Source organism: Opisthocomus hoazin, chromosome 7 (genome assembly GCF_030867145.1).
Source record: "Opisthocomus hoazin isolate bOpiHoa1 chromosome 7, bOpiHoa1.hap1, whole genome shotgun sequence".
NCBI classification, from domain to species: Eukaryota; Metazoa; Chordata; class Aves; order Opisthocomiformes; family Opisthocomidae; genus Opisthocomus; species Opisthocomus hoazin.
This window is the reverse complement of record NC_134420.1, coordinates 19,080,738-19,100,734: the sequence shown is the minus strand read 5'-3', so window position 1 is coordinate 19,100,734 and position 19,997 is coordinate 19,080,738. Positions and strand designations below refer to the sequence as shown.

At 43.2% G+C, this 19,997-nt stretch overlaps 1 protein-coding gene across 1 annotated transcript in view; it reads right to left on the bottom strand.

Annotated features, from left to right (window-relative positions):
- The window catches only part of KCNQ1 (potassium voltage-gated channel subfamily Q member 1), a 367,299-nt gene that overhangs the window by 251,173 nt on the left and 96,129 nt on the right, over nucleotides 1–19,997 (bottom strand). Inside the window, exons 7-8 of the mRNA XM_075427497.1 lie at nucleotides 3,818–3,928; nucleotides 1,348–1,443 (exon numbers count right to left, since the gene is read on the bottom strand). Coding sequence (XP_075283612.1) covers nucleotides 1,348–1,443; nucleotides 3,818–3,928 — 207 coding nt within the window. The remainder of the gene's footprint in view (nucleotides 1–1,347; nucleotides 1,444–3,817; nucleotides 3,929–19,997) is intronic.

Sequence of the window (19,997 nt, the reverse complement as noted above, 5' to 3'; positions counted from 1 at the left end):
ACAAATCAAGGCAGAATGACAGAGGAAAACAGACAGCACTTGGACAGCAAAGGATCAGACAATCTCCATATAATTCACACCGTGGTTAACAGGAAGAAACAACTGGCCTCTGAAAGAAAACAAGGAGGAATATGGGAAAAAAGTAGCACTCCTTTCAGCGGTTGTCATCTTGTACTTATTTCATAAACTTCTTGGTTTAAGAATAATCTTTCTGCAAGTTATTTGTAACACACTTATTAAACTGGGCCTTCAGAAGTCCGAGACTATTAGTAAATCATAATTACCACTATTAAGAACAAGTAGTCAGCAACTCATTGTCTATCCTCCACTCTTCCTCAACATTTCAGATGGAGCCAAGTGCAACATTCTGGACATGGAATCTCAGGCTTCCCAATAATTTGGGATTCATTTCCCAAAAGAATCAGCAGGAACACTAAAAATCAATTCTTTGCAAAATCTACCTTTTTCTGACTGCAATCCAAACGTCACACACTGAATCTGAAGATTTTTGGCTAATCTCTGGCTATAATCAGAGCCCTAAATTTAAACCTTTTTCACATTAACTCTGGGCCTGTTTAGTTTCGAGCATAAACTTTACAGTTAGCTACTGTTTCCATAAAGAGCCTGACCTGGAAATCCACATTCTCTCATGAAACTAGAGAAGTAAGCCATATGAGAACACAGAAATGATACAGCTTAGGTGTACATCTAGATTTCTTTTAAATTTGATCCCTGTGCTTCTAAAGCTACATGCAGATACTGATTTAGGGAGGAAAAGCTGGAAAAAATTAGAATGAAAAAGTATTAATACTTCTCCAGGATGAAACACTGGCTCCACTGAAGTAAAGGATAAAATCTCATTGACCTTACTGACAAAGAACTGCAACGGTATTTTAAACAGATCGGATCAAAATTTTTCTGCCTGTATGTTATCCTACAGGAAAAGACTGATTTTGCAGAATCCCAGTGGTTCCCAGGCACCTATCCTGGAGCTGAAAAGTTCAGACAAGATTTTCCCATTATTCCTGCTCTCTGTTTTTCACTACTGTAAGCATAGTATTTCATAACATTTTTCCCAGGTAAATTGTTCAATAACTACAGGATAGCCTTCACTATTGATTTTAACCAGCTGAATTAAAAAGTTTGCACGAATTTGGGAGTGAACTTTTCTGCTCATTAGTTTACATTAAAGGTGGGATTTCCAAAATCATTTAAAAAACTTGCATCTGTAACTCCTATACAATTTTTAATGGGAATCAGGCATGGAAATACTGCCAACAGTCTTGGAACAAAAAAACCTATAAATGGAAAGAAATGATAGCATGTAAAATGCAGGAAACTCAGTACCTGTATGAGAGAGGCAGCAGCTGGAATTTGACGGTTGAAATGCTTCTGTCTTTGTTTCTGTTGTACCTTTAGGGCAAAGCCTGAACCAAGAATCCCCTGTGGGAAGAAAGAAAACACAGATCTAATTTTTTTTTAAGGGGGAAAAGAACCCTACCACATAAGCTTGCCAAATTATGTTGTATTAATCAACTTCTATTCAGCATCATAAAACCTGAATAATTATTTAGAGGAAATGACTTAATACTGTTAAGTTTTTAGACTCAGTTAGTTTTACTTGTTGAAACAAACTATGAATGCTATCATGCCCTGATCCGAAGCCTATTTAAGTCAGCTAGACACAAATGCTAAAGAGCAAGCAGAAATGGTATTTCATACCCTCTAAAAGCCTCATAAACGCTTGTGCAAGGCAATGAAAGAATAGGGAAAAATATTAACCGGACGTTCTCAACTTCATTTTTATGAGAAATAAAGTTTTGGCATGGTATGATTCAGGTCACAATAAAGACCTTTTAAACTGTAGTACGGCAATTTCTATTTCCATATGTTAACCCATGCTGGGAGGGGAGAACAAAGAGAAGGAAAAGGAATATTACAAAACGGTCAAGACTTCAGTGAGTTCAAGACAAGGCCATTCAATCCACTCTCAGGACAAGGGACAGACTAATGGCATACAACCCGTAACAGCCTCAGAACGTACTATTTAGTCGAAAATTAAGTACAGAGCAAGTCATTTATGTAGTCATTTGCATAGCTATAGACATAGTTAACAGAAATTTTAGTAACACAGATAAAAATGAGATCTTCTATAAATCATCTTACATGACTACACCCACTCCACAAAAGCATAATTCATTTTCTACATATGGTAGCCAAGGTGTCAGAGCAGCCAATGATTTTGGCTCAACCTCTAAGAACTGTATTAATCATCAAGTGTTTTGAAAGGAACAGGAAAGGCCCTTCCTATTATGTTCGTTTAGTAAAGATCAAAGAGTTAATGATGCTCAAACACCACTTATTTGGGAAATGAAGGATCATTGCTAGATCCAGAACCCGTACCAGTTGTGTTTAACCACAACAATTACTTTTGACTGTGATCTCAGCCAGCTCCCTTATTTAAAACGGCAACGAGGCAGCAAGCCCTATCAACTGTTCACTGCTAGAGCTTCAAACCCTAAATTTCCCCCTTGGGCCAACTCAAAAGAACAACTTAATTCAGTAATAAAATCACGCTGATAAAGGGATATTGTTGTTTTACTTCTACAAATGGCTATGGAAATCTGACAGATAAACATGAAAGTCAAAATAGTAGTTTTTGGCATTTTTCTTACAGATAATTTCATTTACCAGATCTCTCTTCTAAACAATGAATAAATGGGAAAAATTAGAATGAGGGGGGGGAAGTATACACTTTAAAGGCAAACTGATGCTGGAGAGTCTAAAAATCTACACTTAATTACCCTTCTCTGCAAAAGGTCGTGTACCTTTAACGTAAGCGACTAATTTTAAAAGCACTGGAGTTTTAATAGTTACTATTTCCTGTTGTCAAGAATTTTTGTGACGGTACTGGCATAAAATTATTCTTCTCACCCATCCTGTACTTATTCCCACCACTTCCCTGCCACAACTACACTAACATCTGCTAGCACAACTGCTTGTGTCACTGAACTGAAAAGCTTGCTGAAAAATAGACATTTTAACAGCACAATTTAGGAGTATTGCTAAATTTGTGAAAAAAAAAAAACAACCCTTAACTACTCTGGGCACTAAATATTTTGGGTTTTCAAACCACAGTCCAGGTTTTCCTGATTTTGAATTTACCCCTCTTTCTTGTTAGAAAGAACAAGGGGTTCTTTCTCCCAACAAACTTGGGTGCCTGTTTTCAGTGCAAAGTGTCATAACATCTTTAAAAGCTCAGCGCTATGTCACTTTTGAAAATGGGACTTTGGCCATGGACAGATGCTAATTTGGCAAAGAGCTGTATCAGCATCCCTGGCTGCTTATTGTTGTCTCTCTGCCAGTGACACCTTTTCGTCAGCTTTGCTAGAAGAAGGATATGTGTGAGAACTCTACACTTCACCTTGGAGCTAATCAGTTGAGTAAACTATGAGTGAATGCCTTAAAAAGCCAAAACATCACTAAGTCACTGAGTCCAGAATTAATTAGCATGAGGAATAATTTCCTTTACACTTCTGAGATGGGGAGAACAAGTACTTCGAATTAAACGCCTTTCTCAAATACATAGCAAATCCAATGTTGCATACAATAAAAACCTGCATATTTACCTTTTTTAGCTACTTATAGAAGCTCTTTTGCTTCCACAATCTACCTATATTTTAACTACAACATAAAAGTTTGATACAAAGCTTTCATAACACCAGGTTAAATGAAAAGGTAAAGAATCGATAACAAGTTTCCCCTGATGACTGATGAGTCAACAGTAAATTGCCAGCAAAAGCACACAATAACCTACCGCAGGCAGTGCAAAAAACGAAATGGCGAATACTGAGAAACAAGATGCAATGGTCTTTCCTATCCAGGTCTGAGGCACTTTATCCCCATAGCCAATCGTTGTAACAGTCACCTGTAAAAAGAAACACATAGAGTATTACAGCAAGTGGCAGTTTTGGGCTGTTGTTGTTTCTTCATTTTTGTTTATTTTAAAAAAACATTTGTTGCATTCCTAACTCTCCCAATGACAGTTTGTGTGACATTAATGAAGGTAGCTCTCCTCTCCAGGTTTGCTTCCCCCTCTATAATAAATGGAAAAAGTTACAGGAAATTGAATTACAATAAAATACATGTTTAAAATCTTGTAAAGTAAAACCATTAATTTAAGTCTTTATGGCTGAGACAACTTTACAGCATATGAAGTTACTGGGATATGGGTTGCCTGCCCATGTCATGCACTTTCCTTAGAGGGAGGCTGCCAACAGTACTGAATTGCTGATTTTCTTTATGGGCAGGGCTGTTGCACAGAAAGAGCAGATATATACACACACTGTAACCATGGACTATGACTGGGGTCTGACATGAAGTATTCTAGGGAATGATATTGGCATAAATATCAAGAGAAGCTGAAAAATTTCCATGCAGTAAAGATCCTGAAATCATAGTCTAACGAATCACTAATTCATGTAGTACATCAAGAGCAAGAACAGATAGTTTAATGCACATATGCAGGAAACATCTGTTGAGCTTGGGTTTCAAAACACTGCAGTAAAGATTGCCACCACAGCGATGTAGCATAACAAGGCTTAATAAGTCATTATTTGCATGAGCTCAAGGAAAGAATGGATTTCTTTGAAGCAGAAGGATACATTTGACATCTGAGAGCAATTTAAATTCACCTATGTCACAAGCTATTTCTGAATTTGGAAATTAGAGATATTTTCATCTGTGACTTTGAAGAAGGCTAACCAAATCAGAGCATGTGAAACCACAAGAAGCTCTCAAGCAGTTGAAGCACACCTCAATCCTGGCTCTTCAGATTTTCTTCCGACAGTATGTGCTTCAGCTGCTCAGGACACAGAGGATGTTAGTCCCAGACAACAATACACACAGGCCATCCTCACCTTGTGCTGCAGTTGCTCCTAGTTCACCTGTGTGCTGTGATGCATACTACCCAGCGCCTGCAGAAATGCAGGCAGTGCCCAGGGCAGCATCTCTAGGGGAGGACAGAAGGGAAGGGTAGATTTGTAGAGGCAAGATGTTTGTTAAGGGGGTGAAAGGACAGAGAACCTGGGCTTGGGGAAATAAAAGATCATGACAAGTGCTCAGGAAAAGCACAGCTGTCGACCACATTAATAATTGTCCATTCCTACTAAAAGATGAGACACCAGTGGGAAATCCTGTGGATGTAAGTTCCAACCCGAGCTGTACCTCAGACACACACAAAGCAAGCCATCCATACTCAAACTGTCCATCTAAGCAACAGCATTATGAGTCTGTCAAACACACGACAAAGGGATATCTCTAGCTGCTTCAGGTGGTGATGTTAAAAGTTTATTACAACTTGCTGATACTCAAAATATTCAAATATTAGCATTTTGTTTTTAATACTAGTTGTTAAAATGTGGCTTATTTCCAAAACTGTTTCATATCCTACAAAATTATTTTAAGAATTGGTAAGGTGAGTTAAGTACTCAAACACCTTTGCCTGTATTCCTGAAATTGTTGTTGAAATACTACCTTAATTCAGGGCCTGATGAGGAACTGAAGGGATGACATTACCTCCTTACCTACATAAGAGGGTCAGTTAAAAAAAAAATAAAATCCTAAATTCTAATTACAATTTCCTGTTCAAAAAAGATGATATAAAAAGGGAAATAGAATCATGGGAAAAGCAATGTCCTCCAATACCTTCTTACATAAAAGATTATGAGATAAGATAGCGGTTTATGCCTCAGATTTTTAAAAGACTTACAAATCCTTATCACTGAAAAGTTTTATCAACTATTCTGTGTTACAATTTTAATATCATGTTGAAATATAGACATTCACTAGAAATGTGAAAAAAGTGCTTTTGAGCTGACTGAAGTATAACCAAAGAAAAATTTATATAATACTGAGAAGTATTTCTCTTCCCTTTCCCACAACCACCCCACCCATCCCTTCAGAACTGGTCTATATGAAGTATCAGTGACACAGTAAAAGCATTTTTTGTGTTGTTTAGTTTTTTAAAAAAAAAACATTTTGGAAATTGGGTTTCTCTGCCTTCATAACTCTAACCTGTCTACAAATGCACTGTATTCCAAAATTACATCTTCTTTTTTCCCCAAGATATATGCTGTTGAAACCTTACTTGCCAAGTTTGTACCCTAAATGAATTTTTCCAGGCAGATTATAACCCCCTAAAGACTACAGTACTAATTTTACAGTTGTAAAATAGGATCTTATAATGGAAATACTGACTCAACTTCTACTATAGCATAGTAAATATGTTGGCATAATGAAATTAAGTTGATACAAGAGCTCACACATTAAATTTTCATTGAAAAGCAGCATGTAAAACTAATTGTTTTAATTAGGAACAAAGACATATTCATTCACTGACTGTTTCAGAACTTTGATCTGATGTACATCACCACAGGCTTTGGTATTAAAACTAATCTTGTCCCTAATAAATACGCATCAATAGTCTGCAGGTGGAAACACGAAGCAAAAATCCAGACAGCAAGAAGAAGCAGTAATGCTCATCAGCACTGAACAGGGAAGGGATTTTATTCAAGGCAATCGGGCTAAAGTGAGCACAGCAAACTAATCAGGTGAGTAACAATGCTCTGTTGATGAAATCCTTACTGTGTGCCTTGCAAAAATTTGGATAGTTAATCAGCTACAAAATACAAGAATGCATGATTCAGAGGTACTAAAAAGGCAGACACCATAGTACTGAAAACGCAAGCTAAAAGACTGAAAAAGCCAAGCATTAAAGCAAATAAGGGAAAGTCACCTTACAGAAAATACCTTAACTACTTTATTTCTAAGTTTACAGCACTGCAACTTCAAAATCAATTGCACTAGGTATTGTTTTGCATACCAAACACCACTCAGAATTTCCTGACCCACTCGCAATACCCTACTTGATTAAAACAAGTAATACATGAACATCCTCCAACTCCCTGACTTATTATCAGTTGAAGCATAGTAAATTCCAAAATAGTTTGAATGCTTTCCTGTACACCTAAGTGTAATGAAGAACACATTAGAAGCCTTTCTACTGCTTGGCATCTTATTCAGTCAACTGCATTCACGCAAGCTGAATACAAAGTAGAATCTTTCCAAGCTGCTGAAATCCCTTAAGCATGAGTGCAAACAGATTAGAGAGTCATGCTTTTATTTTACTGTGAAATACGTAATCTGTAAAAAGCTGAAAAAACCCTATTGATCTGTCAATATTTAGAAATCTTTACCAAATGACAATATATTTTTTCCTTGTGCATATAAGGGTGTTAGTGATAACAACTGATTTACACAACAGAAATTCTACTTTCTGCTCCAAATCACGTCTATGTACATTGCAGCACTCAGAAGATTCAAGTTACATCCTTCAGATGGACAGGTTAAGAGACTATGTTCTACAGGACACAAAAGTTTTGAAACATTCAAATTAAAATTGTAACCCAAAGCTGAAGAAAGGACTTCCTGGTCACTTCCACTACAAACATTTAAAGGGGATGTTTCGTTCTTTTTCATCCTAAAATTTCAAAGTCATTTTCATACAGTTATTATTGTAGGCTCACACCGTAATTCTTGATGCAGTTGAAGTACATAACGGAAACATCTGAAGGACAAGGAAACATTTCAAGTAACTTTGAATATGAAATTAAATGGAACTTGACATCCCATTCCAAATACAATAAACAGAATATTTTAACTTCAGTGTCATGTCTCAAACAATAGATCCTCAGTGCTGCCTAGTCATCCCTCTTGGATCTTAGTTTAATACCTCCTCAAGATTGCCAAAAGGTTGCCCCTTTACTCTGCTCTTCTGAGTCCCCACCTGGAGTACTGTGTCCAGCTCTGGAGCCCTCAACATAGGAAGGACATGGATGTGCTGGAGTGGGTCCAGAGGAGGGCCACGAAGATGATCCGAGGGCTGGAGCACCTCTCCTGTGAGGACAGGCTGAGAGAGTCGGGGCTGTTCAGCCTGGAGAAGAGAAGGCTCTGGGGTGACTTTATAGCAGCCTTCCAGTACCTGAATGGGGCCTACAGGAAGGATGGAGAGGGACTTTTCACAAGGGTGTGTCGTGATAGGACAAGGAGGAACAGCTCTAAACTAAAAGAAGGCAGATTTAGATTAGATATTAGGAAGAAATTCTTCACCATGAGGGTGATGAAACACTGGAACGGGTTGCCCAGAGAAGCTGTGGTTGCCCCCTCCCTGGCAGTGTTCAAGGCCAGGGTGGATGGAGCTCTGAGCAACCTGGTCTAGTGGAAGATGTCCCTGCTCATGGCAGGGGGGTTGGAACCAGATGATCTTTAAGGTCCTTTCCAACCCTTACCATTCTATGATTCTAAGGTCTCATTTTCAGACATTAATCAGTTCTGACCAAAATACTGGCCACTCTAAACCTCCTACTCAAATGGTGACCCAAACTAAACATCTCTACTTGTGAGATTTCAGAGATAAAAAGAGTCTTAAAAAAAACAATTGATGAAAATTAAGTTGGGTGTTGAGCTCATTTAAAAATACGAAGCCTGTTCTGTGCAATGAAAACAGGGACTACAGCAGCAGAACAAAGTCAGTAAGAATGCAAGGGCTGAAGAGATTTTCTGACTGCTATTCCTAGTTTCTGGCTGCTTCAAAGTCAGCCACATTATGTCATGTCATTCACGACCTCTTGAAAATACAACTCCATCTGAAAATGAATTGGCTTTCCCATCACTGTTCCTGTTGGGACATTGTTGCAGAACCTCACGCTTTTGATGGTACCAGATATTCTTGTAGGCTCCTGTCTTCATTTCTGAAAGATGGGTTTCCAGTCTTGTTTTTCTGTTGCACCATTTCATTATCTCGGTTTATCCCCCTCCCCTCTTCTGTTGCCTCACCCCTGCAGTACATGCGCTTGCAACACAGCACACTCCAAAGGCCACTGAATCCCTTTGTCAGTATGCTTAGCCACACAAATAAAACCTGTTTTCACATGCTTTTGTAAAATAGTCTATTCATCCCCCAGATCATCCTAGCAGTAGTCCTCAAGGATGACAAGATATCGGACATAAATTTGCATAAAAATATGGAGAACTGTTCATTAACAGTGATGGTATAGGTGAAGTGTTGGGGTTGATCTGAGCTTCGCCTCCCCCTCCCCCCAAGCACCCCTACCAAAATAAAAAGGTAACTAAATTAGGAAAACATAGTCCAGCAAAAAGACTTAAAACCTCCCAGGAAGATGGTTATTTGATCATTTTTTTCATTTGATGTTTGTTATGCTTCTTTTTACTTAGAGAGAACAGACAATTTTAGATCTGAACTCAGTACTAAAAGTATATATGGACACAAACAATAAAACTCATAGGAGATCCAGCAGCTTGATAATCTAGAGAGAGATCCTAGCCTGTTAATTAATCCATCATCTGCTATTTACATTTTACAGTACAGAAATACCCACTTTCTTTGGGATGCTGCAGTATGCCAGCTCTTCTCTGCTTACTGATCAGTTGAACAGAAAATGGTGGGAGGTCTGCTGGCCACCACCAGTCACACTGCTGGCAAAGTCAACAGCCAGCTCTACCTATGGGACTTGATCTCAGCAGTGTTGAACTCAAGCACATATAGGTCTTTAATCTACAGTACAGGAGTTTCTCTCATGTAGACCTTGCTCAACAGACCACTTCTGTACAAAAAAAATGTCAGAAAAAGCAGCCAGTTGAAGTAATACCCTCTACATCTCAGTGTGATATTGAAGGAAGTGCTGGGGAAAGTTATCAACATATGCAGATAGTTCAGCTACAATTTCTGAACTGTTTGTGGAAATTCTGCAGTGGTTTATTTTTCATTCATTATTAGTACTATATTAAACCTCACAAAATATAGTAATTATACTGAAACGAGACAGCATTATCTATGTACAAGGGGAAAAAAGAATGCTTAAGCATATACAAGGTAGCCAAATATCTTAGGAAGATGTTTTAACACTTCCCTCCTATTAGGGTAATTCTAGTCATATGACAAAGGAAAAATCAGAGCCAAGTTATCTTCAGCCTCCTACAGACCCATTTTAACAGGAGTACAATTTGTGCTAATTATTAAAATTTAAATGAAAGCTAAATTCCTTAATTATAATTATTTTTTCTAAATCCTAGCATAGAAAAGTCTATATTTTGAAACACTTCACTTTGATTTCATCAAATGGAAAACAACTGTTGAAAATTTCTGGATTCTTCTAGATATGATCTTTTTCCTAGCTCCTTGATATCTTTTCTCAGAGATTTAAAGATTAGAGAATTAAGAAAATAAGTCCCAAGAATGTTCTCTAGATGTAAGAGTATCTACATCTGTACTTTGTGAGTAAGAATTTTAAAAGGTTTCTCCATATCTATCCCACAGATCTTTACTAAATGAGAACAAAATGTAGTTAGAACTGCTCATGGAGTTAAAGCTCAGAGATAAGACTGTTGCAAGATGCAGAGATTGCATGCAAAAAGCATTTAAAAAATACTAACCCTTACATCACCTGACCCCCACTCCAAAAATTCTTAATATTACCAACTTCCTCCAAAAAACCCCAAACACTTCATCCTGAAAACTAGGACAGAAACATATAATATCTACAACAGGCCTACAGTTGGTATTCTTGACTTGTCAACCACAAAACAAATAAAATCGAAGTGTCTCCTTCTGTCTAACATTGAAGTCAGCAAACAGTCCTCAACAGCTTTTTTAATTTAGAAGTGGGAAATAAGGGTTCTGAATAAAACAAGATCCCTTTTATGTGGAAATTTTTCAATATTTATGTTCAACTATTTATAAACTAAATCAGATCTGTTCTAATTTAGGAAAAGTTCTATGCATGTTTATTTTGAAGTGGTATTTCCTGCAACTGTTCAGCAAGCTTTCCCACAATTTTGATTTTCAATTTACATTATGCACATACTGAATGGCTTTGCTAAATAGAAACATAGCAGTAAGCAAACTTATCAATGCTTTGCTGAATTCAGTCCTTGGTGAGAAAGCATACATCGATGAATTAGAGGAATAAGAAACTCGTACCTAAAACTGGTACTTGCAGACAATTGCTTGATCCAATTCAAAGCAATTCAAAGGAACAGGCACAGTGTAATATCCATGCATGGCTGTATTCAATAATTGCTTGTGGCAAATAGTGTTGGTGATCAGAGACTGTTAGCAAACTCCACATGATGGTTTTCCTGAAGGATGTTTGTTCAGATGCGAAGGTTGGAAATTATGTATCATTCAATGGATATCAAAAGGAGAGCTCCCCTCAATCTGCCTGAGGCATGATTGAATTTAATGTGCAAGGAGAGGAGGAAAAAAGAAAAAAAACACAAATAAAACAGAAACAGTGAGCTGATAACATTCCCTGAGGGTGGTCACCATTGATAGATATGGTGAGAACATTTAGCATCTTAACATTTTTTTTTTAATTTTTGTTTTGATTGTCCAGAATTGTCCTGGGTTTGGCCAGGACAGGGTTAATTTTCACCGGACTCCAGGAAGGGGCACAGCCGGGGGGTGGGGGCTGACTCCACCTGGCCAAACAGAGCCTAGTAGTCCATACCATGTGATATCACGGCTGGGTTCCGGTGGGGGGCGGATGGCCGGGGGGGGGGGGGGGGGGGGGGGGGGGGGAACGGACACGACACACACACTCACTAGCGGCTTGGGAGGGCGCGGCGCCGGTCCTGTTCGGGAGAGCGGCTGTCTGGGTCCTGTGGTTCGTTGTTGCGTTTTCTCCTTATTTGTATTGTTGTTGTTCCTGTTTCCCTCTGTTTGCTGTTCTGTTAAACTGCCCTTATCCCGACCCACCAATTTCTGCCTCTTTCTTTCCATTCTCCTCCGCACCGCGGCGGGGGGAGGGGCGGCCGCGTGGAGCTTTTGTTGTCAGCGGTAGCCGAAACCAAAACATTAAATTTGGCGCCCAACGTGGGGCGGGGATAACGGCAGGGCTGAGCAGCGGGTGTTAAAACTGCTTTCTTAGATTTTCTTAAATTTTGTTATACGCGTTTTTCTGTGTTAAGTAGTCGCCGGTAAAAAAAATGTTTCTGACTTTGATCAAGTGGCTCTGCTATGTAAATCCGTACTTGCACTATGTGTTCATTGCCATGCTGTTCATCATCACTGGGAAAAGGACCAGGATGATGATTTTGCTGTACTGTACGATATCAACTTATGATATGATAACATCACTGTGCATGAATTTAGGCTTGTATTTGTATGCGGCACTGCGATCATTTCCATACCTCAGATCCTATGTCTTAGATTTTGTTAATAATCAAACCCAATCTGTGGGGAAAACCGAAGGGGATACCTTCCCCCACTGTTTCACCCCCCCTCTCTCCTTCAGGCTGGTCCTAACGGCTTTTGAGGGTTTCTATTGTTATGCTTCCTGAATGGTTTGCAGGTTTTGTTTAGGGTTAAACAAGTCGTTAAGAACATCGTGCAGAGACCTGCCCCGGGGCTGGATAGCTGTGAGTGGCTGGGTGTGTGGGACAGCATGGGCAGGTGTCTAGAGCAGTGGGCACCTGCGGTGTGTTTTAAACTCACCCCTGAACAAATACAGAATCCGGACAATCTGGTAAAATATCTGCAAAAAGTATGCTGCCACCCTGGGAACTCCAGAGAGACACAAATCACCGCAACGTGCAGGGGTCTGGCCCATGCCTACCGAGCCCTGTTCAACCTGATTCAGTGCCCTAAAGGGGAAAGGGGGGGAAACGAAGCAGCAGGCACTGCGACTGGCGCTGCCCCCCCAGCCGGCCCTGCAGCCCCTCCAGCCCAGCAGGCAGTCACAGTCCCCCCGACCGGCACCGCCGCTGCCACAGCTGCAGGGTCTGCCTCAGTTTCCCCAGTGGGCACGGCAGCTGCTCCAGCCCCAGTTCCAGCCGCAGGCATCGCGGCTGAGCCGAATGACCAACCTGTGCAAGTAGCAGTCGCCCCCGTAAAACTAAAGAAAGACACAAAGAGGGCAGATCACTCCGGGAGGGATGATGATGAGCCAGGGTCATCACGGGAGATAGAGACAGAGATCATCACCCGGTCCCTGTCCCTGAGCGAGCTTTGAGACATGCGGAAAGATTTCAGCCACCACCCAGGCGAGCACATTGTCACCTGGCTGCTGCGGTGCTGGGATAATGGGGCCAGCAGCTTGGAGTTAGAGGGCAAGGAAGCCAAGTAGCTGGGATCCCTGGCCAGGGATGGGGGCATTGACGAGGCCATTGGGAAAAAAAGACCAAGTCCTCAGCCTCTGGAGGAGACTTCTGTCAAGCGTGAGGGAGAGGTACCCCTTCAGTGACGATTTTGTATGCTACCCTGGCAAGCGGACCAATATGGAAAGGGGTATTCAGTACTTGAGGGAATTAGCTGTGCGGGAGCTGGTTTATAATGAACCAGACGATGACCAGTTACCCACCGACCCAGATGAAGTCCAGTGCACAGCATCTATGTGGAGGAAGTTTGTGCGGAGCGCACCCTCCTCATATGCCAACTCACTGGCAGTTGTAAATTGGAAAGGTAAAAAGGCACCAACAGTGGATGAGGTGGCTGTCTGACTCCAGCAATATGAGGAAAGTCTCTCTTCCTCCTTTGTCTCAGCTGTGAATGAATTGTCCCGGCAGTTCCAGCAATTCAAAGAGGATATGTCCTACTCCCCACCTGTGCGTGCCAGTGTCTCAGCTATTAGGGGCAAGCGTTTCTCTGCTCAGGAGAGAGAATACAGAGGCTATACACCACAGGGCACCCTGTGGTTTTACCTGCGTGACCACGGACATGAGGAAGTGGGATGGAAAACCTACCTCAAGTCTAGAGGCACGAGTGCGTGAGTTGCGAGGTAAAACAATCACAAAAGGGGATTCTGTTAGGAAAAATGCCGCTCCAGTTTCCAGCAGCCAGCTCTCCAGACCAGGTAAACAGTTTGATTTTGATTCCGATCCTCTGGAGGGAACCTCCAAGTCATTCTTACAGCAGGTGAGCAGCAAATTCTCTGACCAGGATTAGAGGGGCCCTGCCTCCAGCCAGATGGAGGAAAGGAACAACCGCGTTTATTGGACGGTGTGGATTCGGTGGCCTGGCACGTCAGATCCACAAGCGTATAAAGCTCTAGTGGACACTTATGCACAGTGTTCTTTAATGCCATCACAGTTCAAAGGGTCAGAGTCCATTTGCGTTTCTGGAGTGACAGGGGGGTCCCAAGAGCTGAGTCTACTGCAGGCTGAAGTGAGCCTCACTGGGCAGGACTGGCAGAAGCACCCCATTGTAACTGGCTCCGAGGCTCCATGCATCCTTGGGATAGACTATCTTAGGAGAGGGTATTTCAAGGACCCAAAGGGGTATCGGTGGGCTTTTGGCATAGCTGCTTTAGAGACGGAAGAAATTAAACAGCTGTCCATTTTGCCTGGTCTCTCGGAGGATCCTTCCGTTGTGGGGTTGCTGAGGGTTGAAGAACAACAGGTGCCAATTGCGACCACAACGGTGCACCGGCAACAGTATCGCACCAACTGAGACTCCCTTCTCCTCATTCATCAGGTGATCCGCCAACTGGAGAGTCAAGGAGTGATGACCAAAACTCACTCACCCTTTAACAGTCCCATATGACCAGTGAGAAAATCTACTGGAGAGTGGAGACTGACAATAGACTACCGTGGCCTGAATGAAGTCACACCACCGCTGAGTGCTGCTGTGCCAGACATGTTAGAACTTCAGTATCAGCTGGAGTCAAAGGCAGCCAAGTGGTATGCGACAACTGACATCACTAATACATTCTTCTCAATCCCTTTGGCAGCAGAGTGCAGGCCACAGTTTGCTTTCACCTGGAGGGGCATCCAGTACACCTGGAATCGACTGCCCCAGGGGTGGAAACACAGTCCCACCATTTGCCATGGACTAATCCAGACTGCACTGGAAAAGGGTGAAGCTCCAGAACATCTGCAGTACATCGATGACATCATTGTATGGGGTGACACAGTGGAGGAAGTTTTTGAGAAAGGGGAGAAAATAGTTCAGATCCTTCTGAAAGCCGGTTTCGCCATTAAGCGAAGTCAAGGGACCTGCGCAAGAGATCCAGTTTTTGGGGATAAAATGGCAGGATGGGCGCCGTCAAATCCCAATGGATGTCATCAACAAAATAGCAGCTATGTCTCCACCAACCAGCAAAAAGGAAGCACAGGCCTTCCTGGGTGTTGTGAGTTTTTGGAGGATGCACATCCCAAATTACAGCCAGATTGTAAGTCCTCTGTACCACGTGACCCAGAAGAAGAATGATTTTGAATGGGGCCCTGAGCAAAGACAGGCATTTGAACAAATTAAATGGGAGATTGTTCATGCCGTAGCCCTTGGTCCAGTCCGGTCAGGGCAAGATGTTAAAAACGTGCTCTCCACCGCAGCCGGGGAGAATGGCCCAACCTGGAGTCTCTGGCAGAAAGCACCAGGGCAGACTCGAGGTTGACCTCTGGGGTTTTGGAGCCGGCGATACAAAGGATCCGAGGCCCACTATACTCCCACTGAAAAAGAGATTCTGGCAGCATATGAAGGCGTTCGAGCTGCTTCAGAAGTGGTCGGCACTGAAGCACAGCTCCTCCTAGCTCCACGATTGCTGGTCCTGGGCTGGATGTTCAAAGAGAGGGTCCCCTCTATGCATCATGCCACCGATGCTACGTGGAGTAAGTGGGTCCCGCTGATCACCCAGTGCGCCCGAATGGGAAACCCCAGTCGCCCGGGAATTCTGGAGGTAATCATGGACTGGCCAGAAGGCAAAGATTTTGGAGCATTGCCAGAGGAGGAGGTGACACATGCTGAAGAGGGCCCACTGTATAACCAGCTGCCAGAAGATGAGAAACAGTATGCCCTGTTCATGGATGGGTCCTGTCGCATTGTGGGGAAGCAGCGGAGGTGGAAGGCTGCTGTATGGAGCCCTACACGACAAGTCGCAGAAACTGCCGAGGGAGAAGGTGAGTCAAGCCAGTTTGCAGAGGTGAAAGCCATCCAGCTGGCTTTAGACATTGCCAGTCGAGAGAAGTGGCCAGTGCTCTATCTTTACACCGACTCCTGGATGGTGGCCAATGCCTTGTGGGGGTAGCTGCAGCAATGGAAGAAGAACAACTGGCAGCGCAGAGGCAAACCTATCTGGGCTGCCCCATTGTGGCAAGATATTGCTGCCTGGCTGGAGCAGTTGGTTGTAAAAGTCCGTCACGTGGATGCCCACGTCCCTAAGAGTCGGGCCACTGAAGAACATCAAAACAACCACCAGATAGGTCAGGCTGCTAAGATTGAAGTGGCTCAGGTGGATCTGGACTGGCAACATAAGGGTGAACTCTTTATAGCTTGGTGGGCCCATGACACCTCGGGCCACCAAGGAAGAGACGCGACATACAGATGGGCTCGTGACCGAGGGGTGGACTTGACCATGGACACCATCGCACAGGTTATCCATGAATGTGAAACATGCGCTGCAATCAAGCAAGCCAAGCAGGTAAAGCCTCAGTGGTATGGAGGACGATGGCTAAAATATAAATATGGGGAGGCTTAGCAGATTGACTACATCACACTGCCACAAACCCGCCAAGGCAAGTGCTATGTGCTCACAATGGTGGAGGCCATCACCGCATGGCTGGAAACCTACCCTGTGCCCCATGCCACTGCCCGGAATACCATCCTGGGCCTGGAAAAACAAGTCCTGTGGCGACATGGCACTCCCGAAAGAGCTGAGTCGGACAATGGGACTCACTTTCGTAACAGCCTCCTAGACATCTGGGCCAAAGAACACGGTATTGAGTGGGTGTATCACATCCCCTACCATGCACCAGCCTCTGGAAAGATCGAGCAGTACAATGGGCTGCTAAAAACCACCTTAAGAGCAATGGGGGGGTGGGACTTTCAAAAACTGGGATACTCATTTAGCAAAGGCCACCTGGTTGGTTAACACCAGGGGATCCACCAACTGGGCTGGTCCTGCCCAGTCAAAACCTCAGCGCCCCGTAGAAGGGGATAAAGTCCCTGTAGTGCACATGCGGAACATGTTAGGGAAGACAGTTTGGGTTAATCCTGCCTCGGGCAAAGGCAAGCCCGTCCACGGGATTGTTTGTGCTCAAGGGCCTGGGTGTACCTGGTGGGTAATGCGGAAGGATGGGGAAGTCCGATGTGTACCTCATGGGGATTTGATTTTGGGTGACAATAGTCCATAAATAAATTGTATAAAGTTAATTGTTAAATAACCCTGTCACTGTCTGTTATCACTGTTAAAATTGTTATATTTTGTACCAGTAGTAGCATAGTAAGAATCATCCACATTAAAGAAGGACGAACTTTTTTGATGAAAACCTAGCAGAGCACAGCGATGATGGAACTGGACCTGGTTTTCAACAACTGGCATCCAGCAACTTCATCAACATCTCCTGCAGACTGTGGGCACGGGCCGCACCAGATACATCAGCCGTGAGCTCCAGATGCAGCACGTGACCGCCCATCACCACACATCACCTCTCCTGTCACGGAAGACCATTACAACAGATGGAGCCTGAAGTCATGGATTAAATGAACTCAATGGACACTTTAGAGTGATGATCCTTAGACTAAGGGAATGATATCTGGAGACAGAAGAAGTGGTGGTGATCAACTGGACAATGGGGGATCTGGGCATGATGTAGATGGTATGGAATAAGGGGCGGATAATGTCCTGGGTTTGGCCAGGACAGGATTAATTTTCACCAGACTCCAGGAAGGGGCACAGCCGGGGGGGTGGGGGCTGACTCCACCTGGCCAAACAGAGCCCGGTATTCCGTACCATGTGCCGTCACGCTGGGTTCCGGGGAGGGGGTGGGGAGTGGGCGGCACGGTGCGGCGAGAACTCACTCGCGGCTTGGGAGGGCGCGGCGCCGGTCCTGTTCGGGAGAGCGGCTGTCTGGGTCGTGCGGTTCGTTGTTGTTTTTTCGCCTTATTTGTATTGTTGTTGTTCCTGTTTCCCTCTGTTTGCTTCTGTTAAACTGCCCTTATCCCGACCCACCAGTTTCTGCCTCTTTCTTTCCATTCTCCTCCGCACCGCGGCGGGGGGAGGGGTGGCTGCGTGGCGCTTTTGTTGCCAGCGGCAGCCGAAACCAAAACAAGAATCTATACTAGGTCTTTAAGACTGTAAGTCTGGACATAAAGGACAACACCTAGAGTAATTTTGAATACTTTCTTTGGGTAGCTGAAAGATCCATCATGTTACTTGCACTTTACTTTCAAAAGACAAATTAAATATTTGAAAGTAAAATACAGATCATGCAGGAATTGTCAGGATTACTTATACAACACGTGCTCCATTCAAATCCAGCAACAATACAGACAAATCCGTACTCTATGCCACAAGGTAACCTTCGGTTTCTTCAAGCAGCCTACACACTGGAATGGTGAATAGCTACAGCCAGAGTTCTCAAGGAAATTCAAATAAGGCCCAGAAGGCCAATTTACATATGGAAATAGAAAAGCAGTATAGATGTATAAATAACAACAACGCCACTGTAGAACACTTAATTAAAAGTTATGCACCCTATGGGTATGTCTATAGCCAGCAAAGCACAGTAATAGAAAAGTACCCAATTCCAGATGCAGTTTGGCTGTGGTAACACAGACCTTTTATATGGTTTATTTTAGGCTATGCTACATATTCTATTGCTGCTACCCAAAGAACTTGTTTAGCGGTGTAGGCATGCACTGAGATAACAAAAAAAGTGCAATGTTGTAGAGCGAGAAAGGGGGTGTGAAAACATTATCAAGTACTTTTCTTTCAGAAGTATTCTCTACTACGTAAGGTAAGTGCACTTTCAGAGAAGTGAGATCAGCAACACTGCCAGACAGATCATGTATTTATCATGCTGTTTGAGACAGGAGCTGTGAATTATTCTCTTCTACGTGTCTAGTACAAAACAGACTAAGACAGGTTTTCAGTGACCAGAATTTGTGGTGTTTAAGTGATTCTGGAAATTCTGGCTAAAACATAACAAAATTTTTGAGACCTACACTTTGAGAAGGTATTTGCACAAGTTGGAGACCTTCATTAGGAATAATCCTGATACTTAAAGACCTCCCAGTTATTGTCCTAACTTCACCAGGCTTTCTCCTAGCAGAAAGCATAAAGAATAGTACAGCAACAAAACACCAGAAATGGAAGGACCTGAATCACAGAATCACAGAATGGTAGGGGTTGGAAGGGACCCCTGAGGGTCATCTAGTCCAACCCTCCTGCCGAAGCAGGGTCACCTACAGTAGGCTGTAGAGGACCTTGTCCAGGAGGGTCTTGAATATCTCCAGAGAAGGAGACTCCACAACCTCCCTGGGCAGCATTCCATTTCAGTTCTGTTTTGGTAAATCCTTTTAGCAGTTTAGCAGACGCATAGCATCTGCGTTCAGAGCAGAACAAGGTCATTAAATTCGATTTTTAATATTAAAGAAATGTTATGGGTTTGTGTGGCAAGGTTTTAGTAGCGGGGGGACTATAGGGGTGGCTTCTGTGAGAAGCTTCCCCCATGTCTGATAAAGCCAGTGCCAGCCAGCTCGAAAATGGGCCCGCCGCTGGCCAAGGCCAAGCCAATCAGCGACGGTGGCAGCGCCTCTGTGATAACATCGTTAAGAAGGGGGGAAAAAAAAAGCAGTAAAACGACAGTCGAGAGAGAGGAGTGAGATGATGTGAGAGAAACAACTATGCAGACACCGAGGTCAGTGAAGTGAAGCTCGTTGATGAAAGACCATGGTGAGGCAGGTTGTCCCCCTGCAGCCCATGGAGGTCCACAGTGGAGCAGATCTCCACCTGCAGCCCGTGAAAGGGATCCCACGCCAGAGCAGGTGGATATCTGAAGGAGGCTGTGTGTGACCCCATGGGGAGCCCGTGCTGCAGCAGGCTCCTGCCAGGACTTGCGGACCTGTGAAGAGAGAAGCCCATGCCAGAGCAGGTTTGCTGGCAGGGCTTGTGACCCCATGGGGGACCTACGCTGGAGCAGTC